The sequence below is a fragment of the Melanotaenia boesemani genome, chromosome 23 (genome assembly GCF_017639745.1).
Source record: "Melanotaenia boesemani isolate fMelBoe1 chromosome 23, fMelBoe1.pri, whole genome shotgun sequence".
Taxonomy (NCBI): domain Eukaryota; kingdom Metazoa; phylum Chordata; class Actinopteri; order Atheriniformes; family Melanotaeniidae; genus Melanotaenia; species Melanotaenia boesemani.
The window spans coordinates 7,954,599-7,981,773 of record NC_055704.1 but is presented as its reverse complement, the minus strand read 5'-3'; the positions used below and the strand labels follow the sequence as shown (position 1 = coordinate 7,981,773).

The 27,175-nt window shown below is 39.3% G+C and overlaps 1 protein-coding gene across 3 annotated transcripts in view; it reads right to left on the bottom strand.

Annotated features, from left to right (window-relative positions):
* LOC121634638 (SLIT-ROBO Rho GTPase-activating protein 1-like) overlaps window positions 1–27,175 on the bottom strand; it is a 52,714-nt gene that overhangs the window by 5,449 nt on the left and 20,090 nt on the right. Inside the window, exons 2-21 of one of the 3 annotated variants that reach the window (XM_041977448.1) lie at window positions 26,792–26,987; window positions 24,246–24,300; window positions 24,052–24,159; window positions 21,539–21,601; window positions 20,726–20,923; window positions 19,191–19,319; window positions 18,665–18,886; window positions 18,279–18,380; window positions 13,333–13,530; window positions 10,558–10,642; window positions 10,419–10,446; window positions 10,238–10,271; window positions 8,803–8,863; window positions 6,895–6,972; window positions 6,677–6,811; window positions 6,294–6,399; window positions 5,487–5,711; window positions 5,002–5,081; window positions 4,457–4,658; window positions 2,376–2,507 (exon numbers count right to left, since the gene is read on the bottom strand). In XM_041977448.1, coding sequence (XP_041833382.1) covers window positions 2,376–2,507; window positions 4,457–4,658; window positions 5,002–5,081; window positions 5,487–5,711; window positions 6,294–6,399; window positions 6,677–6,811; window positions 6,895–6,972; window positions 8,803–8,863; window positions 10,238–10,271; window positions 10,419–10,446; window positions 10,558–10,642; window positions 13,333–13,530; window positions 18,279–18,380; window positions 18,665–18,886; window positions 19,191–19,319; window positions 20,726–20,923; window positions 21,539–21,601; window positions 24,052–24,159; window positions 24,246–24,300; window positions 26,792–26,987 — 2,437 coding nt within the window. Of the gene's footprint in view, window positions 1–2,375; window positions 2,508–4,456; window positions 4,659–5,001; window positions 5,082–5,486; window positions 5,712–6,293; window positions 6,400–6,676; window positions 6,812–6,894; window positions 6,973–8,802; window positions 8,864–10,237; window positions 10,272–10,418; window positions 10,447–10,557; window positions 10,643–13,332; window positions 13,531–18,278; window positions 18,381–18,664; window positions 18,887–19,190; window positions 19,320–20,725; window positions 20,924–21,538; window positions 21,602–24,051; window positions 24,160–24,245; window positions 24,301–26,791; window positions 26,988–27,175 lie in introns of those variants that run through there. The other 2 variants (XM_041977449.1, XM_041977450.1) reach the window with 2 other exon arrangements.

Genomic DNA, 27,175 nt, shown 5'->3' with positions numbered 1-27,175 from the left:
TAAAGACTGAACCAGTAATAATACTGCTGAAAGGGGGCGCTCAGTCTTCTCTTAACTGGATGCCGCTTGTGGATTCTTCCAGATCCCGTTACACCCAGGCAGCTGTAAACTCACTTCATCACACCGTTTGGCAGTTTAAATTTAAGCTGCTGCCATTTGGGATCACAAGTGCATCGGAAATCTTCCAGAGGAAGATGATGGAGACTCTCGATGATCTACAGGATGTTGAGATCTTTATTGACCATGTCTTCATCTATGGGGTCACAGAGAAGGAGCATGACGGTCGTCTGAAGAAGGTAACGCAGTGCATAGAGACAGCTGGCCTGAAGCTTTATCGTGAGAAGTGTCTCATCAGTGTCTCAGCTACAGTTTCTCGGGCACATCATTGATCGGTCCGGGATCCAGCCTGACCCAGATAAAGTGGATGCTATCCAGCAGCTCTCCTTGCCGAAAGATTTGCAAGAGTTGAGGAGGGTGCTGGGAATGGTGATTTACCTTGGCAGGTATGTTCCAGGCCTCTCAACAGTAGGAGCGCCGGTGTACGAGCTCCTGAAAAAGAAGAACGCATGGACGTGGAGCCATACCCAGCAAACAGCTTTTGAACGCATCAATGAGCTGCTGTCAACATCACCAGTTCTCACCTTCCACGACATGAGCATCCCATTGCCATGTCTGCTGATGCCAGCAGCTATGGGTTAGGGGGTGTGCTACTTTAACTCCATGGCGAGCAGTGGAAACTGATGGAATAGTGTTCACTGCACCTCACCGGAGCAGAATTGCACTATGCCCAGATAGAAAAAGAAGGTCTGGTGGGCTTGTAGGCTTGTAAGAAATTTGAGCGGTACCTCAGTGGACTCTGCCAGTTTAAGCTAATAACAGACCACAAGCCCTTGTGCCTCTCATTAACAAACACAGCCTGGACAACGTGCCTCTCAGATGCCAGCAACTCCTCATGAGGCTTATGAGATTCAGTGTGGTGGCAGAGTAGGCTCCTGGAAAGACTCTGTTCATTGCTGATACTGATAGTCCCGCAGCCCAATGGCCAACACATGCACTGACACGGAGATACAAGGTGAGGCATGCTGTGTGGCTAGTGTAGTGGGGGGGTCCCCAGCGTCCGCAAGCAAGATGGACAAGATTAGAGTGGAGAAAGCAGCTGATGCTGAACTGCTGTCAGTCATGAGACTTATCAAAAAGGGATGGCCTGAGCACCTAACCGATGTGCTTATTGAGGCGAGAGGGTATGTCCTTCTGAAAAGTGAACTGTCAGAGAACAATGGACTAACACTCAGAGGGAACAGGATTGTCTTGCCGGGGCAAATGAGAAGAGAGACCCTACAGAAAATCCACCAGGGCCACCAGGGTCTACTAAGATGTAGAGAGAGGGTGGGAGCAAAAGGAGTTTTTGTTGCACCGAAGCACCTCTAACTTGAAATACTGTCTCAATGCCAAGCATTTGATAAGGATTTAATTTCAAGTGCAGCACCTAGTTTGCAGTCTGGCACAAGCTAGATGTTAAAGTTTGTAAGTGATTAATTCTAATTAATCCACATCTATCCTGTGATAAATCAGATTAAAATTTTTAATTGTGCAACAGCCCTATATATTGTCACAAATAAACTGCTAAATAAATAAAAAATAAAAATAAATTGCTGCTATTAACATAGCTAGTATAGGACTGTGACTTATTTCAAATGTAAGATGTAAGATTTTAGCTGAATACAGTTCTGAACACAGGATTTTTATGATATAGGGAGTACGGTTGTCACTTTTTCTCAACATACTTAAGTTACTTAGATTGTTAGTAGTTTGTCTGAAGATATTATTTGTCTTAGCGAATTAGCTAACATTGTGTGTGCTACGTTGCTACAAAGACAATCATGACGCCAAATATTTAGAGAAGCCGTGTTTGAAAGTATTTTTTGATTTGTAACCATAAAAATGTTAGTAAGCAACAAAGACAAGGCCATTTAATTGTATGTAAAAAGTATTTCTCTTACTACATGATTCACTTGCTAGCTAGCCAGCCACTCAAGTGAGTCTGCCAATTAATTCAAAACTGATATTTGGAAAAAGATAACAGCCCCAGTATGAAGTATCTGTATGTTCCACCACTGTTTAACGCACGAAACATTTGTTCATAGCATTTATACCGCCATCTTTGATATATGGTTGCACATGGCTTGTGAGGAATGACTGTGAGACTGTGAGAGGTCTCTGGAGTCAGCAGACGGGCAAACTGATTAAATGAGAGGCAGTTGTGAAAACAGCATGATGAGATCTGTAGGTATTTTTAGAGGTAAGACAAGAAGCTAGAAAACGGGTTTATTCTCCTTCTCGCCTGGTGATGAAGGGAGGTGTCTTACATGACAGACCTGTTATAGTTCTCTGGTGGTCGGATGTCAGTCGGGGAGCTCAGCTCACTCCTGGACCTCTTATCTTCAGTGCTGCTGCTTCCTCCGTCGCTGTCAGCTTTCTGACTGAGTGTGTCGGACATGGCATCAGCCCTGAAGACACAGAGCACCAACTCAATCAAGGGCAAATCATTGTTGAACTCGCACTTACTCCAATCATCAATTAACTGATCAATGGCACTGTGGTTAGAGAGTCTGTGTTGGTTAACGAGGCGTGTAATCCAGTGACAAATCCACTCAAATCCATCACTGCAGGTTGTCAACGTATCAAATGGGCCAATTACTGTCCATCAAATTTCAAGTCACCATTTCCTGTTACAATGTTTTAAAAATAAAAATATGAAACGTTTAAAAGCTTTGAAACAGTTGAGCTGTGTGAAATGTAATTTGTTAAACATCAAGACATTATCATATAAATGATTCAAAACAAACATATATTGTAAATTAAGTATAACCTCTTTCATTTCTAAGGCTTTATATTTCAGAACATTAAAAACATATATATATATATATATATATTTGCTTCTTAGCAGGTCTTAAAATGGGGTAGATACAACCTCAGATGAACAGCAAAACAAGACAAATTACACTTTGTTTATTATTTATTTACTAAAAAGAAAAAATGCATAAGTAGTTTCTAGAAAGTAAGCACACACCATAATTTAATAACTGTTTTTAGAGAAGAAGCTTTCTCTTCCAACCCTTCCAAACAAGCAATACTTGTTCAGTCTTTTTCTAATGGTACTGTCATGAACTTTAACATTTAACATGCTAACTGAAGTCCTGAGACTGTCTGAGACGCAGCTTTTGGGTTTTTTGCAGTTTCTTTGCAGAACTCAGACTGATCTTGCTGGGAATTCCACACCTGGGAAGACTGGAGTGTTTTCTACCTATGAATAATATTTCCTTCTGTACGGTGGCTGTCAGTGGCCATTGATGGACTCCAAATAATTTGGAAATGACCTTCTAACCATTACAACACCTGATTGTCCACTAGTCTTGATATGAGCAACAAACTGACAAAAGGTCTGCTTTTACACTGATGATGATGAATTAATAAAATGCATTGATTAGCAGCACCTGGCTGCTATTTAACTTCTTAATTAATGTGTAAGCAGAAACTTCTTTTCAAACTGCTTCTGTTTTTTTTGTTTAGTTTGAGTTTAATAAATAATAACTCAGCGTATCAACTTATATGTTCTTGTTCATCTGAACACCTGTAAATCTGTTGAGGTTGAGACTTTAATTATGTTAAAAATGTAAAAAAAAGAATATTTAAAAAATTATACGTAAACCTTAAAACTGAAAGAGGACATTTTTTATAAACATATATATGCAGATGATCTATTACCATTATATTAATATTAACTTACAATGCATCTATTATTGTTATAGAACAACAATAATAATAGTAAAAAAGCTGAAAACTTGAAAACACATAAATTTAGCTAAATATGTATAATCATATTTTCACATGAACTTTACATGCGCATGCAACACTAAGGCACAAATTACACAATAATTGCCAACACAACTTGACAGGTATATCTAAATAAACATTCAATATTTGAATAGTAAATTAAAAATAAATAAAATTACATATTTTAATTTGATCAATTATTTAATTCATAATCTAAAAATATTTCTAAAAATGAAGTTATAAAATAAATCTGATTCTTTAAAATATTTATAGATTAATGTATAGGGTGTTTAATTAAATTAATAAAACTGAAATTATGACAAAAAAGAGGTAAAAAATTAAAAAAACATGCAAATATTTGGGTGTAATTACATTTAGAATAAAATCACAATCAAATGAATGACTTAGGATATAATTTTAAGCGCCAAAACAAAAAAAACCTAACTTAATATTTTTAAAATTTAAAATTAAATCAAACCAAATTTTCTTAAACATATCAGTAAGAAAAAAAAGATAATCTGTCAAACTCAGCCAACAAAAATAATTTTGTACTACATACAGAAATATTTTGAGCTTGTTTTCAGACTGCGTTGTACTTATTTTATGTCTGAAGTGTACAAACCATCTGGGGCTGTGCACTCGCCTGTCCTTCACCATGATGTACTGATGAGGCACCAGGCCGTGGTTGCCGTTGAGTCGGCCCTCCCACCAGTCATGTGATGCGCGCTGGAAGAGCTGCAGGGACACTCCCTTCTTGAAGGAGAGCTCGCGGCCGGACCGGCCAACGTAGTCGAACCTTGCCACCGCCTCCACGGCTTCCCCCTCTACTAGGGAGATGGTGAATGAGAGGAGAGGAGAGCAGGAGGTGAAGATAAGAGCTAGATGTTAAAACAGGTGAATCTGAACCTGCCAATCAACCGTATGGAAGGATTTTATCCTCTTACAGCTGAACCAATCAGAAGAGCATATATAAAAAAGTCTTTTGTATTAATTCTGATAGGGATGAGAGAAGTGAGGAAGGGTAGGTGGGTGTTCAGAGGGAAGGAAGGGAAGGAGGGAAGGAGGTGGTGTCTCCATGGCTGCTGTTGCCGTAGCAACCACTCTCCACCAGGCGGGTATAGGGACTGGAACGTGGGCGATTGTGTGAAGGTCAGAGGTCAGGCGTACCCTCGTCGCTGGTCTGGGTCTCAGTGCCGGCATCAGGCTCAGCCTCCTCCAACGCTCCCGGCTCGCTGAATGGACTCTCACTGCAGAAAGAGGCAGAGGAGGAGGAGAAGATCAGGCAATGAAGCAGGCTGGCAAAACGTCCATTCAGTATGGAACAAAAGGGGGAGGTGCAAACACAGCGGGAGACGATGAGTCTCATCAAAGACATTTACAGAAAAATCTGAATGTCAAGATTTCTTCACTGTGGCTAAAAACAGGAGCAGAGCCTGTCACAATGAAGGAAAGAGGTCTTCCTCACCATGTCTGGTAATAACATCTCAGTGTGACCCTGCAGGAATTATAACTGATATGCATGTGAACAAACAGTTAAATCAGTGAGGTTAAGATGTCTAAAGTAAACATTAAAAAAGAAAAACAAGGATTCAGAGGGTTAATCTGAATGGAAAGCAGGAAGTAAGTAATCAAAGCTGATCTCTGAGCCTCACCAGTACTGGTCTCCGGTCATGCACTTCTCATAAACGGGGCCAGGAAGCTCCTTGGTGTCAGGAAAGATGTTGTCATGGTGCAAAATGACCGTTTTTATGACCTCATTCACGTGCGCCTGGCAGGCCACCTGATCCAATGTGTCGGGTGTCGGGAGGAGGGTGGGGCCGAATACGATGGCCAGGTTTCCAGCATCCATCATGTTCTCGTCACTGTACTGAGAAAGGCTGTGAGAGAGAGGAGGCAGCATGAGAGCACTGAAATATTAGAAAAATCTCCTCAAAAATCCCTTTATAAAAAAAACAAAAAAAACAAAAAACAACATAATCATGGAAAAGTGTTAATTCATAAAAGACATCCTGGAAAATGCTGGTATCCAGCAGTGCAGCTTTATGTTTCATGTTTGCATGATTCAATGAATCTCCACCTCTTTTCTTGTGATAATAATAGTGATCTAAATGAAAATACTCTCATGCTGTTCCTGCTTTAATAACATTGTAGCTGAATGCATTTCAAAGCTCTGCTAATAAACACATATTCATCCAGCTGGTACATCACACTTTCACATCACACTTCCTGCTCACACCTCCTGCCTCGCAATCCCAGGCTGTGCCTCATTCTATGTTTAAGAGGCAGTGAAAAAAACAAAATGAGCTCAGTTTTATCATTTCTACAAGTGTGCACTTTCATCCCCTCTCAGTACAAGAGCTCTCACACCTAAAACCACGTGGGAGCTCTGGGAAAGTAGAAAGAAATGGGCAGTTATCATTAGATGAGAGGGGCCTGGTTTTGTGTGAGTGGACACTCACTGGTTGAGGAAGGCGAACAGGTAGCGCATCACCACCAGCGTTGCCCTAGGGACGCCAAGCAGGATCTTACGGATGCACTGTGCTCTCTCGTACAAGTTTTCCATTCCTGCGGCAAGAAATATGCATAACAAAGTCATCACAAGTACCGAAGACAGCACGCGGTGTGTGTAAAACACAAAGCGACACATCCTGAAAAACATCAGCCGGTGCCAAAATAATGAGAGGCAGCCAGCTCCATATCTCTGCTGCGGAGGGGATGAGTTTCAAAAAGACAAAGAGACACTAAAGAGAAACAAAGATTAAGAAATTGAGAGGGAAAATGAGTGTGCGTGGGTTGAAGATGGACAGATTCAGCCTGTGTTTTCATGCATCGTGGTACTCACGGATGCAAGAGATGAGGTCATTAAACCTGTCCTTGGGAAACAGAGGATTTTCCAAACCCCTGAAGTAGAGCTTCAACACTCCAGCCACAGAGTTGATATCATGGTTGCTCTCCTCATCAATCAGCGGGTCGTTACCTGGACAACAGACATCCTCAGTCTCCGGTTTTCCGGTTTTTCAGTTACATGACTCTTTGATTATCTTTGAGTTGACTTCTTACCTCTCTCAAATGAGTTCTTGATGTCGTTGACCTCAACCTGGGATCCTGACACACGAAATATGCCTTGATGCTGAAGACCTGTGGGGAGCAGCGAAGGGCGTTCATCTGAGGTGTCAGAATTACGAATGTGTACTGATTTTCAAATCCTTATTGAATTATAAGAAAATTACGATGACAGAGTGAGAGAAAAGCATTAAGCTCTTTGAGAACTGCCATTACGCAGCAAAAGAAGAACTTTATTAACACCTGACTTCAGTAAAACATGTGTGGTGCTGTGTGGGCGTTGTATTCTTGGGAAACTTCCTAACCAAGTGAAATGACCCTGAAGTGTCCAAGAAGCAGCCATGATATAGCTCTTTGAATCCTCCAAAGACCAATGAAGGGAACTGAGGAGGAGTGAGTCTGAGCAGCATGACTTTTTTGGCTTTTTCTTATCTTCTTTAATTATGAACCATGATAGTAGAGTAATATTTTATATTAAATCTTATCACACTAATATGATATACTGTCTCAGTGCAACACGGTGATAAGATTGCTCTAGATGGTGAACATCTTTAGTTTCAGTTCTCTAGCTTTTGCATCAAAGCTTATTTGAAGTGTGGTGAGATTTTCATTGGAGTGTGAATCCTTTCAAATATCTCCTACCACCTTTAGTTGACCCTGTGATGTCTTCCAATGAGGTAAATAGAAAAAGAACTTAGAAAAGTTATGCAGGAGGAAATTTATTGTAATTTTTAATTCATACCCTTAATTTAGGACAGTGCTACTCAGTTCTGCCCTACAAAGGCTGCAGTTCTGCAGGATTTCAATGTATCCCTGCTCAAACACACCTGAAACAAATTAAAGGGATCCAACCGCTTATGAAGTTACATACAATGATCCATTAGTTTGAGTCAGGTTGGCTGGAAAGGCAATACATACCTGCAGAATGCGACCCTTCTAGGACCGAACTGAGTAGCCCTGATTCAGGGTATCAAACACTTAAGGAAGCCGGAAAATTAACAGGAATTTTTCTTAAAGGCACAGAGTGCTAGAATTACTTGCATCTAGTGGTAAAGATTGGCATAGAAATGCCAAGTGCAGTTGTGAATAGACGGTGGCTTACAGAAACCTGTTTTTCTTTTGTTTGTCGATGCAGAGGTACCATAGTAAAAATGGTGGCACAAATATGTTCAGTGCCATGTGTGTTGACCCATGGCAAGTAAATAAAAACGGTTCATTGTAGTTATTCTAATAAATTAGTGGTTTATTACCAACAGAAAGTTTTCAATAATACATTACACTTTTCTGTCATTGTTCTGTGATTTTGTTGCACCTTTAAAGCCTCCTGTCCAGGGTTCGAATTACAGGGGAGCCAAGGGTAGCTTAGCTCCCCTGAAAGGCAGAGGAGTGCACCTAAAGAGATTCAGCTGATACTTTTGGAGGAGCCCTAAAAATCTTCCAAACAACGAGGATGATCCATTCAGTTTCCTTCAGCATGGTGGACAGCAGCATTGTTTGTTGTGTGCTGTGAGTGTCCACACAACCTCCTGGTGTGCTTCTTTTTGTGGTTAAAGAGCTTGTTGTCACTGTTTCTAATTAAACAAGCTGCATACAGAAGTTTTTTTTAATAGTGACCATAATTTTAACCACGCTAAGTGCACTAATATAAATGCGTGTGCATGTGATGCGTGAAGTCACAGTGCACGTGCAAAAATAAGACTCCCCCGAAAGCCCCAGTGTAATTCGAGCCCTGCTCCGGTCACACAACTAGCTCAACATTTGGTCAACATGTATAAAATCTGATAACTACCCTACAACACATGCAAAAAATAAAAAAAAGCATGTTTTCTTTACTTCACTGGCAGGCACATTTTAAAATTGCAAAAATGCCACTAAAATGGTAACAGCTGATATAATCAAACTCACCATGAAGGTTGATGTAGCGAATGCAGCTCTCCACAAGCAAAGGTATGGCTTTGGTTGAATCCTATGAACACAGTAAGAGCACCATCTTAGATTTGATATTTCATTTTTACTTATTTAAGTAAAAACACGTGTAAAACTTTTTTAAAAAACACATTTTGACTTTCATACATAATAATGTGTTACTACTTCCAAGTTATTTACTTCAAAGAAGTTAAATAAGAGTAGGCATTGTCTGTCTAGCCTCAACAGAGTTCAGTTTCTTGTGAGCAGAGAAATAAAGACTTTAAGCAACTTTAAGAGGAAACAATAGGAGGAAGGTGTCTTCTAAGGTGTCAGTATGAAGTTAGATTGGCAGCTGCCATTTGAGATATAGTTAAGAAACACAGGGAAAGATGTGGAAATGCACAAACCCTGCACAAAAGAAAAATGGCACAAATTTCTACATTTTGGCCAAACTAATCCAATCTATTTCATTTTTTAATCTTCTTATGAAAGAGATCCTAAACTGTCCAATGATTTCCAGCATCTTTTTACCCTTTAATGCCTGATCCAAGAAATAATGGGCAGAAATTGCATTTTTTTTTAATCCAAAGTCTTTCTTTGGCCTTTTAACTAAATGTAAAATATATAAATAAAATAAAAGATAAATAAATAAATAAAATGGGCATATATGTGCAGTATATTACCATGTGATGTCATAATTATTGCAGTACAAGGTGATACAAGTTATGTCTACAGGCATCATCTCAGTGACATGTAGCTAGACAAGCCAAGCCAACTTTATTTATAAAAGCACTTTACTACAGCAACCACGGAACAAAGTGCTGAACATAAAATAACTAAAACATTAAAACATATCCAATACAGATAAAAACAATTCAAGCAATAAAAGCAAAACTTATACTGGGTGAAACACCAATGAAAAGAGATAGGTCTTTACAAACTCAGGGCACAGTAACCCCATAGCCCCCCTCTTTGTTGCTTGTTAAGCTTGTTGTGCTTGGGGGAGTGGAACAAGGAAACCAGCTAATATACATTAATCCTTACGCTGATGACACCTTTCTTTAAATTTGTACAACTTCCTCTCCCTTTTAGTCCTTTTTATCTGGTTTCTAACCCTAACTTGTCTTAGTCATAACTCATTTAGGCTATAAAATTGATAATATCTTTCACATACAAATCATTTTCAGACTCTTGACAGCTTGCATTGACGCTCTAGGTCTAGTAAATTCAAAGTTTTCTGCAAGGACTCAATTATTCTATGACACTCATTAAGTTTCACTGGCTCCCTTTTAGAATCTTCAACTTAACTTTAAATAACGAATTATGAAAAGTGCATGCCACATCAACAGTGGAAATTACACCCCTAACTGGGAGCTGTCATCATATACTCTCAGGCAAACCCCTTTTCAGCCTGACTAAAGTAAAACTCTACCTGGTGCTTGCTATGGGAGTTCTTCCGCCCACGACTGTGATGATCAGAAAAGGGAAGAAAAGACAGAGAGAAACAGGAGTGTCTCAGTTTCACAGAGTTCAAACTCAAGTGGTGGGAAGAGAAGTAAGACTTATTATTAACATAAAAAGGAAATGAACACTGACATGAGAGAACACCTTACCTGGTAGTAAGCAGCTCAGCTTTATATCCTGCAGGAAGAAAAATGAAGAAGACAGAGAAATTTAAAGGTAAGAAATACAGATTACCATTTGTATCACAACATATATGATAGAAGACAAGGGACTTTTGTTCAGTCTTACCCTCTGCCAAGGCTTTCTTTAATACATCGTGTTTGGCCTGGAGTTTGGAAATGAGATTACTTCCCTCCAGGTACTCGCGGAATTTCTAAAGGATTGAAAAAGAGACAGATGGATACTGGCCTTTATTAATTCCAGTGGGAATTGCAGAGTAACTGCAGCCACTTCATATAAAACATAAAAACAAAAGCTGAATTATGGTGAAGTTTGAAATAAAGAAGACCAATGACAGAATTGTAGTTGCATTATGTGATAAATATGCAGAATAATAATGAACACTTTTTATTAGTGCAAGTAGAGAAGACACTCTAAGAAAAGCTGTGCATTAAGGTGCAGACTTGACCATATTTGAGCAGATTAAGAAAAATGACAACACACGAAGAAAATTATTATGTGATTACATAATGGAATAAAATCTAGCTTGGTTGTATGCTATGCTATCAAGGACAGTCAATAAAACTCAAAAATACCAGTTGGGTTCATTGTATAGTATCTGTTTATGCCATAAGGCTAAAATCAGAATATTTAGACAAATGACATCATATCAATCTATGCATGACAGTAAATAACAAACCTTACCAAATGCATTTTATTACCTGTCATTAGCAGGTTTTGTGGTTGTTTAATTTTGTTTACTATATATTTGTTTCTTAGCAGGATTAATCAAAGGGGGTATGGATGGATTTAGCATGAAATTCTACCACTGGTGGGTAATAATATGACCAGGATTTTTTAAATTGAGATAAAAGAAACAAGACGGTTTCTCTGTGTTCTCATTACAAGAAGATTTTATCATATTGGTGTTTGTGAAGTCATATTTAGAAGATGAGAGGAGATGTTGCAATGAAATTGGGTGGCTAATGGCTAAAGTATTTAAGTAACATAAATTACATTAATGCATGAGGTTGAGAGAGGTGAAAGCTGGGCTTCAGAGTGTAGTATTGTAGCAGGGCCACCACCAGAGGGGATCTTGGGGTGCCACATTTAGACAGGCTGTGCCTTCAGTAAAAAAAAAAAAAAAGGAAGCTGTGGAATAATTTACGACTTACTGTAAGGGACTTCTCAACATACTTCACCTTTAAGACTCAAATAGACCAATGGTTGGAAGAAGATCAAGTCTCTGATGATATATTGATGATGTATATTTTTGTTTTATCTGCATTTGTGTGATCTCTTGGAATATTTTCTTTTTATAGCAAGTTTGCTAATTTACTTTCTTCTTACCAGCCTTGGTAATATGAAAGTAAATTAGCAAACTTGCTATAATTTTAACTAAAAATTCACTTTTTTGTCTCAAATTATTGGTGTTTAGAATAAAAAGGGTTTGTGGTAGGTTTAAAACAGTACCTTGTGGTTTTTAAAAGAAATCCTTTTGAAATTTTGTATTGCTAGTATTTACGTGGTGTCACATCCATTCCATAAATTGTGTGTAACATGAAGCGGCGGTCAAACCTAGCTCACTGCAGACCAGAGCGTTTGTGACAAATTTGCTCTCGACTGAAAGAAAATGCCTAAACTTACATTAGTTTTGGCTTTATCAATAGTTTAAACCATGAAACTGATCAATTGGATGGTTCCTTGTAAAGTAATTTAAGAGGAGAGTAATCCAAAGATTTTAAAGATAATGAGAAAAGTAGCTTACAAATGTTTCGTAGGAATCAAAAGAAGCTGAGTTCTGAAACAGTTTAGAGTTAAAAGTTTAGAGTGATCACCTGGTTCAAAGTTTGTAAATGATTTTACTTTTAGTTAGGGTCCCTCTCTTAATTTCTGCTATGTTCTGGGTAAATAAAGCCATCACTGCTTTCCTGTTTTACTCATCAAGATTGCATAAACTCAATAAAAGCCATCAACAACATGTGAGCTCATTTTAACATTAGCTAATGTTTTGCTTCATTCACCAGGATGCCCTATTGATCTTTACACTACGGATGACATAGACTCCACTCCCTACAAAGGATCCAGGCCATAATAGAGGGAATCAAACTGAAACTGACCTAATGATGAAACTTGGCTACCAGTGTCCATATTTATAGCCTGATCTGTTTGTTAAGGTCATGTCATCAAAACAGCATACCTGTGTACCTATGAACAAAATCACGCTACCTATGTATGCCATTTTGATAGCTAGAAAAAAAATCAAGAGAAAACTTCACTTTTAGAACATTTTCATTCACTTCATCTGGGGTTTTAAAGTTAATTTACCTCAAGCTTTAGTCATACAAGAGATTCAATGTAATATGACACAAAAAATAACTGCTAGTAGCTTCAGTCCCTGTATGCCGATGCAATTTCTGAGTAGTCGGAGGTATGATGAAATGATGGGTCTTTTGCAGTTTTCTGGGCTATGCATGCACATTAACCAAGGGTATGCCTTTCTGATGGGCATGCCAAACTGTCAGAACACCAGTGGTATGTGAACTTCCAGAAGTAATGGAGTCTGGGGCAGTTGCATAGTTTCTAGTTATTTGGGAGCTTATAGGACAGAACTTCAAGTCTGTTCTTGAGGTGCATTGTGAGAGATTTAACTAATTTTCCTACTTTTTTATGGAAGGTTTATGCAGCTAGAATGAAAGATGTGGATTAAGCAAACAAAGAAAAAAATTTTGTTTTTTAAAGCATACAGCAGATTTGTGCTTTACATCAATCCAACCGAAAAAAAAAGAAACACAATGAATGAACCTTACACAAGAAGCACCATTAACAAGTTTAGTCTGTGATTTGAGACATTTTGACATTAACCCATCAGAGTGTGAACATGACGCCCTGCAGCACCCTCACATTAAAATAGAAGAGCTCTGTCTCCTGCTGGTTGGCCCGTCTCTTGGTCAGACTCGGCTTGTTCAGATATCCGTCAGACACGCTGGATTTGACAGACTCTGAGGACGGGCTGTGGGTGAAGCTCTGAGAGACGTCGTAGTCGTCCAGCACCGTCATGTCCTGTAGGGTGGTCAGAGTCGCGCCCCAGGTTTTCTTCACCTAAAGGGAAACAAATACAGAGTAGAAGTTGAGCTATGGTTCAATTAATCTTAACTTATAAATTATGAATTTGTAATTATTTAAGGGTGTTTTTTTTCCCAAAATGTTTGAGGCGGTGTGTGCATTCCCACTCACTACATATGCAAAGTGAGCTGATATTTACAGCTGGGATAATGGATGTAAGGGTGTTTTTATTTGCCTATGATAATCAGGGTGTGTTTTTGTGTATGTTGTAAGATGCTGAGACGTGCAGATGCAGCTCATTAATCCCAACCCCTTCAGCATTTTTATGCCCTTCAGGCTGAGTTAACAGCTGCCCTCTGTGCTAGACAACAGTGAGGACACCAACAGACTGCAGCACAGAGGCGCTCTCACATGGCTCAATTTTATTTTTAGAGGCTACATCTGCTACATTATCACCCCATTAAAACTGTATAAATTACCATAACTCTAAGCAAAGTTTTAACCGACAGAGAAAATCTTTAATGTGTATTAAATGAGTTTTTGGGCCACTTCAGGACAGTTAAACAGCTCTAAAACTACATGACAAGCCTTTAGAAAAAAAAGTGCACACAAGAAAAGTCTTGAAGGATTAAATCCAAAGAATTCCCTGGTCAAACAGCTCTGCCACTGAGCTCACTGGGAACTGTTGGAATGATAAAAAGAAGAAGCAACTACCCCAGCATGAGAAAAAAAGGTCAGAAGTAATCTTTACATCAAAGCATTTCGTTAAGAATTGTAAAAAAAAAGAAAAGAAAGAAAAAGCAAACTGCAAATACTGAACCTAGTCCTGAACTCAATTAAACAACTACAGGAACCAGGATACATAGAACTGATGATTTTTGACAAGATTAACAAGAGCTCAATTTTTGTAAATACAAAATTTGATGGAAAGCTTCATTTTTAGACATTTCAATCTGAATTAAATTGACTTGAGGACCAGCATTATGGGGCTATTATTGTAGCAATATTATCTACAAATCCGTGTTGAAAGTCACAAATGCATACAGAGAGTCGTGTATCCGTATCTTAATTTGTGTGTGCACAGTTGGATTCGCAAATGTGTAAATAAATCCACAAATGTGTGATGAGATTTCTGTGTCTGTACAAGAATCTGCAAATGTGTAAAACAACTTGTGTGTAACCCGGTTTGCAAATGTGTAAAAAAATTCCACAAATCTGTATTTAAAGTTGCAAATGTGTAGACCAATCTGTAAATGCGTGCTAAGATCTGCACATGTGCAGACCGATCTGTATCCACAGAGAGACATGAATGCCTGGAGTATTTCAGCTACAAGACCCAGAAATACAGACAAATCGCTGGTTACGAGTCAAGCAGCTTCTGGATTGGCTCTCTCTACACACGTGGATTTTGCTACACTTGTTCCGTGAGAAATCCACAAATGCGTGTCAGGATTCGTATCCGTAACGCTTGGGTTTGCGTGCCCTGACCGCTGGCTCACAGGCTGCCTCACTCCGGCTGCCGTTGGTTCGCTTGCTCTGCTTCTACTGAGTGCGCGCGAGTTTCACCAGGGCAGGAAAGATGGCGGTGGCTGCTAATAGCGAGACGGAAGCTGAACTTAGCTTCCGATTCGCACAGCCTCCGATTCGCTAGTTAAGGGAAATTTTAAGGGACCCTTAAGTCAGAATGCAAGTGACTGTATTTCTCTATTAACCCTGCGTTTTACTGATACTCAGTGCCGTCAAATATGGGGCTATTATTGTAGCAATATTATCTACAAATCCGTGTTGAAAGTCACAAATGCATACAGAGAGTCGTGTATCCGTATCTTAATTTGTGTGTGCACAGTTGGATTCGCAAATGTGTAAATAAATCCACAAATGTGTGATGAGATTTCTGTGTCTGTACAAGAATCTGCAAATGTGTAAAACAACTTGTGTGTAACCCGGTTTGCAAATGTGTAGACCAATCTGTAAATGCGTGCTAAGATCTGCACATGTGCAGACCGATCTGTATCCACAGAGAGACATGAATGCCTGGAGTATTTCAGCTACAAGACCCAGAAATACAGACAAATCGCTGGTTACGAGTCAAGCAGCTTCTGGATTGGCTCTCTCTACACACGTGGATTTTGCTACACTTGTTCCGTGAGAAATCCACAAATGCGTGTCAGGATTCGTAGCCGTAACGCTTGGGTTTGCGTGCCCTGACCGCTGGCTCACAGGCTGCCTCACTCCGGCTGCCGTTGGTTCGCTTGCTCTGCTTCTACTGAGTGCGCGCGAGTTTCACCAGGGCAGGAAAGATGGCGGTGGCTGCTAATAGCGAGACGGAAGCTGAACTTAGCAGATTTCACTCATTTTTCTGCTGTTTTTACCCATAAGACCTGGTCCAGATGTTATAATATCACACTGAGTCAGGTCAAACCTGTCCTAGATTATTCTACAGAGCCTACTGAAATCTGCCTTTATTGCATTTTCACAAATCAGAGAAAGGTTTCACAAATCAGAAACTATGTTTTTCAGATTCAGTAGGCTCTGTAGAATAATGTAAGACAGGTTTGACCTGACTCAGTGTAATATTATAACATCTGGACCAGGTATAGTGTGTAAAAATGGCAGAAAAATGACTGAAATCTGCCTTTATTGCATTTTCACAAATCAGAGAAAGGTTTCACAAATCAGAAACTATGTTTTTCAGATTCTGTAGGCTCTGTAGAATAATCTAAGACAGGTTTGACCTGACACAGTGTGATATTATAACATCTGGACCAGGTATAGTGTATAAAAACGGCAGAAAAATGAGTGAAATCTGCCTTTACTGCATTTTCACAAATCAGAGAAAGGTTTCACAAATCACAAACTATGTTTTTCAGATTGTGGAGACTCTGTAGAATAATCTAAGACAGGTTTGACGGCACTGAGTATCAGTAAAACGCAGGGTTAATAGAGAAATACAGTCACTTGCATTCTGACTTAAGGGTCCCTTAAAATTTCCCTTAACTAGCGAATCGGAGGCTGTGCGAATCGGAAGCTAAGTTCAGCTTCCGTCTCGCTATTAGCAGCCACCGCCATCTTTCCTGCCCTGGTGAAACTCGCGCGCACTCAGTAGAAGCAGAGCAAGCGAACCAACGGCAGCCGGAGTGAGGCAGCCTGTGAGCCAGCGGTCAGGGCACGCAAACCCAAGCGTTACGGCTACGAATCCTGACACGCATTTGTGGATTTCTCACGGAACAAGTGTAGCAAAATCCACGTGTGTAGAGAGAGCCAATCCAGAAGCTGCTTGACTCGTAACCAGCGATTTGTCTGTATTTCTGGGTCTTGTAGCTGAAATACTCCAGGCATTCATGTCTCTCTGTGGATACAGATCGGTCTGCACATGTGCAGATCTTAGCACGCATTTACAGATTGGTCTACACATTTGCAAACCGGGTTACACACAAGTTGTTTTACACATTTGCAGATTCTTGTACAGACACAGAAATCTCATCACACATTTGTGGATTTATTTACACATTTGCGAATCCAACTGTGCACACACAAATTAAGATACGGATACACGACTCTCTGTATGCATTTGTGACTTTCAACACGGATTTGTAGATAATATTGCTACAATAATAGCCCCATACAGCATACTGACTGTGGAAACCACCACAGCCAGTGCTGCTGGCAAAGCCAAAAATGTCCAGCACCAGAAGTTGATCCATGGAGACCAAACATGGATCCTGGATTGTTCAGTCACTGCACTGCATAGTCCTACATAGAATAAAAACCAAACAAGCTTCTCCTTGACTGGCTATAACAGTTGTAAAGTACAATGTACAACAATGTATTTAATATACATCACAGAGTCTTGCATGACTCTTTAATGTAGCATCATTAAATCTCTCAAAGACTGTTCTGATGTGAAAGATACTTTAAAATTTTCAGACATGCCTCTGCTACGGCATAGAATTGTGACGTCTGTCTCACTCCAATGACACAAATGCGACGTGATTGTTCAGTGTAAGGTTGCTTTGATATGTATCTGATTTAGTACACGTGTGACAGTGGTCTGGGTCAGATCTGTGTTGTTCAGACTGTGAAAAATAGCAGATTGGGTCACGTATGAGCAAAAAAAGTCCAATTTGAGTCACTTTTGCCAGCAATGTGAACAGAGCCTAACAGGATTTAGGCTCTGGATTTAGCCACATTTAAAGATACAGTGGGTAATCATTACTGACATCTAGTGGTAAAGATGGTCATAGTAATTACTTCAAATGCAAAACTCAGTTGTGAATGTACGGTGGTCGTCAGTGGCCAAAATTCTTCCAGACATAACAATATTGTAATCCAGTGTGGATCCAGTGGCCTCAGGTGCAGGAGTAACTGCACCACAGGTACCTACTTCAGTACTGTGTACATGTGTACTGTCTTCTTCTATGGTCCTTTTAAGACGTTACTTATCCCAGCTTCTATCAAAATAAGCTGGTTCTGCAGTTTTAAAGTTCAGAGCATTCTCACTTCCCACATGGAGTTTTGTCTCTTCAGAAACACCGTAGTAAAAATGGTGACACAAATATGGCAGCTGCCATGTATGTGGGCCCACAGCAAGTAGATATTATTGGCTCATTCTAAGAGAATTAAAACATAACATTTATTTTAGTAAAGTGATTAGATACCAATAGAAACAGTTTTTAATGACATAAATTTTTTGTTAGTTTTATATACCTTTAAGTATATTGTTACTCCTCCTGTCCAGGTAATACATTTATGTACTTTGACAAACATGTTTTTGTGGTACTGACCTCCTCATTCTCTATTTTCAGGGATGCCAGGCGGGTCTGGAGCTGAGTGAGACGGAGGGTGAGCTCAGCCTGGACCTGCGGCTGCGATGTAATCTGGGCCACCTGACAAGAAGTGAAACAACAATATGACAATAAAAAAGTCGTTTTGTCCTTTTTTACAGCAGATATTCTGGTCATTCCAGGTTAAATTGTAGGGTAGCTTGCAGTTAGGGTCACACTCAATTAGAAGACTTTATTTACAATCTAATTAATTCTGCAATCGTAAAAACAACCAATAGAAAGAGGATCACTGGTTTCTATTTGCTTTGCTGAGGTTTGAATTGGCCGTCTTGTATAATTTAAATTAGATTAAATGACCATGTTTGTAAATATTAAATAATACTGACTGCGTCACCCATGTGGGCCTGGAAACTAAAGCGTTGCGGCGGGCAGAAGGCAGTGGGGTAGAGGCCCAGCAGGCGTTGCCTGTCCCGTGCTGGGTCCAGGTTCTCCACAGCCCCCTCCAGCACCTCCAGACCCGCCCTCCTAGAAGCTTCAAGGCTCAGTTCGGCTGATAGGTAGGTCCTCAGAGCCCGGCTCAGACTGGAGTGGTACCCTAAGTCACAGCACTAAAACAGAGATGGAGGAATCATGCTGAAGTATTTAGAAACCATTTTAGGAAACATTTAGTGATCACATGGACTTTATAGCTGGTAAATTAGCAAAGTGAATCGATTTAATGTATTGCTTTTCATTATTATGTAAAAAACAAACTTTGGCTTTCACACAGTGTGACAGATGTTAGAGGATTTAAAACTCTGCTTGGTTGTTTCTTGTTGAAAGCAGCTTGGGAGTTTCTATAGACATCCTGCTTTTAGAAACACAAAACCCTCTGACAGTTTGTGCCATTAATGCAAGAAATAAAATACTCACATCTATAATATCGGGCAGATCATGGATGTAGTATTTAAACACAGAAGCATTGGTGGCCTCCAGAGTCAGTAGATACTCATTTCTGGCTTTCAGGGTCTTCAGTTTGTTCTCTGAATATTTTGCCTTTCTCTGATCAAGAAAAAAAAAAAAGACATGAAAGATAAAAATGTTAATTTTAGTCCAGATATAATGTAATATGTTCATTTTTTGTACTGCCTTGTGAGCAGTAATGAGGGCACTGCACCAGTATGTTGTTGTGAAGAGGGAAAAATACTAAAATTGTGACTTTCTGGTCCATTTCCATTCCAACCTTCACCTATGGTCAAGAGATTTGGGTAGCAAACAAAAGATGGAGGTTGTGGATACAAGGTGCTTTTTCCTTTAGAGCAGGGTTATCCAGTCCAGTCCTACGAAGGCTGCAGTCCTGCAGGTTTTCAGTGTATTCCTGCTTTAACACACCTGAATCAAATTAAATGGATTTAACAGTCTATCAAGTTCTGCACAATGACTTATTAAATTGAGTCAGGTGTTGGAGCATGAAAAACCTGCTGGATTGCAGGAGCAACCCTGCTTTAGATGCTAACTGGACTCAGCCTCAAAGATACAGTAAGGAGCTCGAGTATTCAGGGGGAACTGGTAGTACAGCTGTTGTTTCTCTGCATTGAAAGGATTCAGTCGAGGTGGTATGAACATCTGCTTAGGATGCACCCTAGTTCCCTCCTTTTGGAGGTTTTTTGAGCAAGCCTAACTGGGACAAGACCCCAGGGGAGATCCAGAATACCCTGCAGGGAATATATTCCTACTGGTCTAGGAACAACCTCAGGATTCTCCAGGAGGACCTGGACAGTATCACTGGGGAGAGGGATGTCTGTTCTTCTGTTGCTGCTACAACCTGACTTTGGAAAAGTGGACGTTAATCGATGGATGGATGTTATAAACTGTATTTTACTTTGTTTTCATTTTTAAACTTTGCTATCACTGTCTGGCTGATTTTGGTTGGTACTGGCTTGTTTGATAATCAAAAGTCCCCAAAAATAACGAACTTTTCTGGTCTAAAGTTACTTTTCTTTTCTCTTTGCTGATCCAAGTTATCACAGATGGTCATTGGCGAGTAACAGAGGAATCATTTCCAACTCTTAGGCTACAAATACATGAGATGAGAAGAGTATATGTGCCTTTTTTGTTCAATGAAACTAAACCTTTAACATATCTGCCTTAAATTTGGGAAAAAGCAGAAGTGAAACCATCCATTCATCCATCCATCCATTATCTATTCCCACATATTCCAATGCAGGGTCGTGGTGGGTGGGGTGGGGTATAGGGGTGGGGGATGAAAGGGAAGAGGGCATCTTGGCCAGACTGGGAAAGGGAAACAAAATATATTTAAAGAGCTTTATAATTCCTGTTCTCATTAACAGTAAAATGTTAATATATGGTACGAAAATCTTTAGTTTCTATATTGCTGATTTTTGATGTGCAGCACCTTGGAGACGTGCTTTATAAATAAAGTAGATTGGATTGGATAAGAGTGTTACCTTCTCTCTCATCTTCTCCATCTTGCGGGCGGCGTTGCGTCTCTGGTGGCGTTCTTCTATCCGCAGGCCGAAAACAGGCTCCACCCCTCCACCTGTGCCAGACACGCCCTTTACGCGACCCTCCTGACGCTCAGCTTCCCGCAGCTTGGTTTCTGCATTGATCGTCTCCACGTGGTACATGTGATATGTCTTCATAACCTAGGTAACACAGCCCATAATGCCACAGTCAGACAGAAGAACAATGTTGCAGAGCAGCCAGGACCCGCCATCTTAATATGCCCAAGGTTATCAGGCTGGTTCTAATCTGATTTATCGTGATTACACAGAGAGCTTGAAGGGCCACAACTCTGACCTTAAATAAACTTTGATGGGCTGCTGATAATCAGCAGATTTTCTCCTTCAAAGCTCTTTTCAGGCTGGGCAAACAAAATGCAGAGGTTTATCATGGCCCAGAAAAACATCTTTGAATTTGAGGCATCGAGAAATTCTATCAAATTTACATTTAAAAGGAATTCATTTTGAGCTTCTCAAATATCCCTCTGTGACTCCTCTTTGGCCCAGTTTCTGTGTTGTTACAGAAAAATGCACATTAATTATATTTCAACCTTAATTTTGGGCCCTTTTTTGTTTCCAGGTGTTATGCACATAAAATAAAGACTCTTTTGAGACCAAATATAAAGGAAACTGTTTCTGTTTTCTCTTTGCCGATTATCTCCAAGGGAATCTTCCCAACATGTTCCATAATAAGTATAATAAATTAAATTTCGTGCAGAAATTCTGGTTATAAATGTTAAAGAAGAGAAATAAACTTACAGTATAGAGCTCATTCAGAAGCTTCATGAGATCTTCCTGGAGCTGAAAGATGATCTCTTTACTCTGAGGGACAGATGAGTACAGAAAATATATCATTAAATGGTTTAAAAATAGCTTAATTTTCTAATATCATTAGTTAATTAAGCAGCAAACCACAGGATTCAGTATCATAGTATTACAATGACGTTTTAGTACATTTTATTTTTTAAAGCTGCTTTAGGTAGAGCCCCTTAGTCCAGTACTAGAGTACATGAACTCACCACCTTTGCATTGTTTTTGTGTGCAAACCTCTAGATTCTGCTTTTTTTCTTTTGCTTGCTTAATAAAAAGTAAAGTCTGTACTCCCCTGAGTTCTGCTGGTCCGCTGTGGAGTTTAACAAATTAAACACACATGCACACACACGCATGCTCTGAGCCGCCTCTAACTTTAGCTCTGCATGTTTATTATTAATCTCGCTTCCGGCTCCTCTTTTATTCATGCTAACTAAAGTGCAGCGGCTGCCAGCAGCTATGAACAGTAGGACCTCCATCACATCACTTCGTCCTCTCAGAAACTCCGCTCTGAGGAGGGACATAGAGGGAGGAGAGACAGAAGGCTGAGTGTCCATGGAAACGCCAACAGCCCTGTGGCCATGGCGACAAGCTCAACTGATCTTTTCTCAGTGGGTGCTATGGGAATGGGATTCATCCATCCTGGGATTCCACAGTCATTTAGCATAATGCAATATTGATGCTGCCACATAACTCCTTCCCCAAACTGCCCGGCTGTTTAATGTATGAGGCAGAGATTCAGCAGAGCAGGCAGCATAGCTCGGCTTGTTTCATTTATGAATTCATTTGTTTGTGTGTGGTCAAATCCATTTATTTATCTGGAGCTGCTCAGCATGCCTGACAGATCTCCAGTGTTTCTGGGCAGTGTTTGAAGAGGTGCTCACACCCTTTACTTGAAGCAGCTACCAGTCAATAAATTATAGTAAAGAATCGGATAATCTCTTCTAGTGATGAACCTGCAGGAGAATAATCTGAATCTGCAGCTCAGTTCAGATGCATTCCTCTTTGCAGCAGGTTTCATGTCATTAAACTGTCCAGCTACAACCTCACTGTTAAGGTTCACCTTCATCAGGCTGTTTAAGCATTAGCAGTCACTCATTTTATTCACTTATGACCTCCCTCTATGGAATATTACATATAGATTGTTTTTATTTCAAAAGACCATCAAAGTGTGAAATGCAGGCATTGTATATAAAACATAGTCATCCTATACAATGCTGGGTGTTTTTAGGCATTGTATCAAATATGCTTGTTCTTACATACTTTACCTATAGTTATTCTATAAAGTGCCTCAGCATTATAAAGAATTACAAATACGGTTTAGGCAAAGTTTAAAATGTGCACATTGGACGGGTCACAAAACAACTAATGTGGTTATTTTGACAGAACAGGATCTTGTCCTGGTCTCTTAAGTTTTCTGATGTTCTGGATCAGATGGTAGTGAAGTATTCTGTAAAGGGTGATACGCTGAGATGCTTGTTGCTATATTTTACAATATTCTAGACTTTGCAGGAATAAATGTCGACATCATCTTCAAGAAGTGCAATGGCTTGAAGGAAGTTTCTGCAGCAGAACATGCAACAGAAGGGAATTGGATCAGGAGCAGAGAGGCGATCTGTGCTGGCTGTTGTTCAAGCCTCATTGTAAATAAGTAAATACCTAATAGTTAATAGTGTAAATAGTTATTTAATATAAATATTAAATACCTCGTTACTGACTTCCGTTTGTGTGTTCTCTATCAATTTATTCCACCCCTGCTGACTGATGTTTAGGGTTATTGTGAACATTTAGGTTATATGCAAATTGGTGATTAGACTTTGTTTCTGATAACTGAAGCTACAATTACTGTTGTTTTATAGTATCTTATTTTTTTTTAGGATTTCTGAGATAAATGAATCAACAAAAATTGCTTCTGTAAATATGTGGTCTGTTTTTAAAATGTTTGCAAAAAGAAAAAAAAACAAATCGATAATTAAACTTTATGAAATATCTATTTTGGTTTTACTTTGTTTTATAAAACATTATTAAGCTAAATAATTGTAATATTACCATAGCTGTATAAGAGAATACAGGATAGTTTCTGTTGCAGCACAGCGGGGTCATGTGCTTCGACCTTGGAGAAAAATGACGCAGGTTCCACTGACCAGAATATTTTAGACTCTGGTTTTCCTTTTAGCTTCATATAGAATGCTGGATTTCAGACTTTGACAGTAACATATAAATAATAATAATAAAATAATAATAATGATAATCATCAAAATACTGTAATGTACCAAATAAATAAATAATGCTTTTATCCTAGCAAAATTAAACTTTACCATTTGTTCATTAATTAAATTCTAGCATCGCCATTTGATTTGTCATCATTTGATCAGTTAAGGACACTCCCATCAAAAATAGCACCAGTCAAAAACTAAAAAAATGTGTTTTTCTTAATGTTTAATTATGAAGAGCAGGTTCACCCTCTTCAGCAGGCGAGCTGAGTCCTCACTGATGTGCGTCAGGCGGGTGATGACATTGTTCAAGTAGAGGTCGCTGAGGGTGGCATGGTCCTTACTCTCTCTCCTCACCTAAAGACCAAAGACAAGGTTGAAGGAATGTGAGGTTTTCCCATTTTAAATTGGTTTTGGGGAAAGTCCAAAAGACATTTACTGACCTGGTTTAACAATAAGTACCAGCAGTTGACAGGAGAGAGCAGGTTCTGGTCCTTTCTAGAAGAGGCAACAAAAAAAATACTTAAAGGAAGAAAAATAAAAAATCACAGCTTATTTGAGTGGTTTATTAAATCTATATTGCCCTGACACAGACAAAAAAATTTCCTGTTTATCCAGTTTTCTGCATTTATAAACAGAGACTGTATATAATTTCATATAAAGTTAGTCAACATTCAGTCTGATGTAGACTGAGATTACAACCGAAATTTTAAGCAATTTAAATGTAATTTATTTTGCTCTGTAGGTTTGAAAATGTAAAAGAAGAACATAAATCTGTGTCTAAAAAATCATCAGCAGTTTGCTTGTCATAAGCAAGAAAGATAATGTTTCATTATCTGAGTTATCTGGGTGAGTAATTTTTTAGATGCATTGCAATGCAGACGTTGATGATTTTAAATGAATCATTTATTAATTTATTTTCTGTACCGCTTAGTCTAATTCAGGACCGCGGGGGAGCACTCAGACCATTTGTGGCATGACAGACTTGATAGTTGAGCATGAAATCCGACCGGTACCCTCTGCATTAAAGCTAGCATTTGGAGGTACTTTGGCTTCTGTGGGCGGCTTTGTTTGCTCAGAAAGTCCGGTATATTTGGGGAGATGTGAATGTGCAAACAAGTTATGATGCAGCTCAAAGAAGCAATCTCTGCTCAGCCTACAAATATAGCTCTCAGTTAGCTTCAAGGGAACCAACAGCGGGAAATGGACTACAATGCAAAGGGCATCGTAGATTAAATGTAGAGCATTGTGGGTAAACACAACCAAAACATATGATGTGGGACGACAGCCGGCACTGGCTGTGAAAAGGCTTGCAGTCCTCTGTTGAAGACCGTGATAAGAGTTCTAGCATGGTGATCGTCCTTGTCGGGGTGGCTGGGGGCCCTGCACTGCAGCCTCGTGGTTACGGCCGAGGCCCCTGTATGCTCTGATCTCGGAGGTTTAGATCTACAGAACTATTTGGGGGAAAAAAGAATTTTGTTTGAAGGCTTATTCATCCTTGAATAGATCATGACCCTAGACTATGAATAATCAAGTCATAAACTAATTGTAATAAACAAAAAATATTAAAGGTACTGTGGTTGACATTTGATCTCACGCAAATCTCACAATCTCCATATAAATTTATCCACCTGTTTATTCTTCAGTTTTCTTACTAGTTTGTTGAATAATTTTCTAAATAGAAACATTTACAACCTTAACTGAATGGTGATTCACCTCAAGAGTACATTAAAATGATAGCAGGAAATAAGAGCTGATATTTTAGCTGCTATGTTAAACTATGTTATGCTCGGCTATGCCAACATAAGTGATTCAGCTTACAGCTGGGCTACTTTATTTTTCGCCCCATTATGTTTTACGGTTTAGTTAATGTCATGGGTGTAGCATGCCAAATCAAATACTTAGAACAAATAAATAGAGAAAACAACAAGAGTCTGTAAATTAGCTTTGGCTAATGCAACCGCCATTAAAAATCTAGAGTCAGTGTAATGTCATGCCTGCTTACATCAACGGAGAAAAAGGTGAGCTTCAGTGTAAACATGAAGTTAAAACAGCAGTACATGAGCTCGTCATTTGACCCAATGTTTTAATTTTATCAGTCATGTCGTACATTCTGCCCAATGTGCATCATAAAGCAGCATTCACAACTGTCTTAGCAAATGGTTTTCAGTGTATTAGTAAACTATGTTTGCAGATGAGTCATTTATAAGCAACAGGTTCCAGCGCCACAGAATTTAGTATTATGGTGCAGAAAACAAAATATGTGACATCCCCGTATGAGGACGCTAGGGATCAGGAAGTTATTAAATAAAAAATTCTGAATCTCATTCATGCCATGTGCTCTGTCTCCAGCATTTAGTACGTTGAGTGACAGATCTTTCTTGAGCAAAAATCCTGCTACGTTTTGAATTGATTTTGTGATTTTAACACTAGTTGTTTGGTGCAAATTAGACTTCAACATAACCTTTCTCATGGAATGAGTCAGCGATTTATCACCAGCTGGCACCTACAGATCCCACTCAAACCAATAAATACTTAGCCAATAACGGGCTCTAGGGCTAGCCTACCATCATTGTCTAGTCAAAAAAGGTTTAGTGAGAACGGATTTGGGCCAGTTTGGACTGGAAATTTATCAGGTTTAGAAGTATTGAAACCTTCTCTAGATCCCATGTGGTGACATGGACTTGGTGAAGTTTCAGCGCCCGGACTCTGACCAGTGACCAATCTTGAGGTCTACTTTATTTCTTCTGACATCATGGATTTAGGTCATTATAAATCTAAAACATTTCTGCAACTTGGGCTTTATGAATGCATTCTTTAATATTTTAAATTTTTTTTTAGATTTAGTCAATTTGAAATCTAATATTTACTTTTTTTACCTTTCATTGCAAACCAAATCATCAGACTACATTGTACTGATTTAGCTGAAGGAAACTTACTGTACACAGATGTATAGATATTTACACAAATTAATAACACATAAACTTACTTGTATTGCTGATGATCTTTTGTGCTGCGCGTTTTGGCCATGAACCGCTCCGCCAGCTTCTCCAGGTTTCGGGAATATTCAGTTTCGATCTCTGCCTTCTTCCTGAAGAAGTCCTGCAGGTCCTGAAGCAGCTGGACACGCATCTCTGTCTGCTGCTCCAGACAGCGCTGCTGCTCCACCAACTGGGTCCGCACATCTGCAGGCAGTCGAAAACACATTCCCAAAGACACTGAGTTATGTGACAGAAAACCGGATGACACAGCTGTTTGAGAAGCTCATACCAGTGAGTTTTAGAGGAATTTGAATGTTGGAAATAAGTTTTCTGTTTTCAATAAGCAATAAATCAAAAAATCATCTCTATGCTGCTGAATGGCTTCGGTTGTC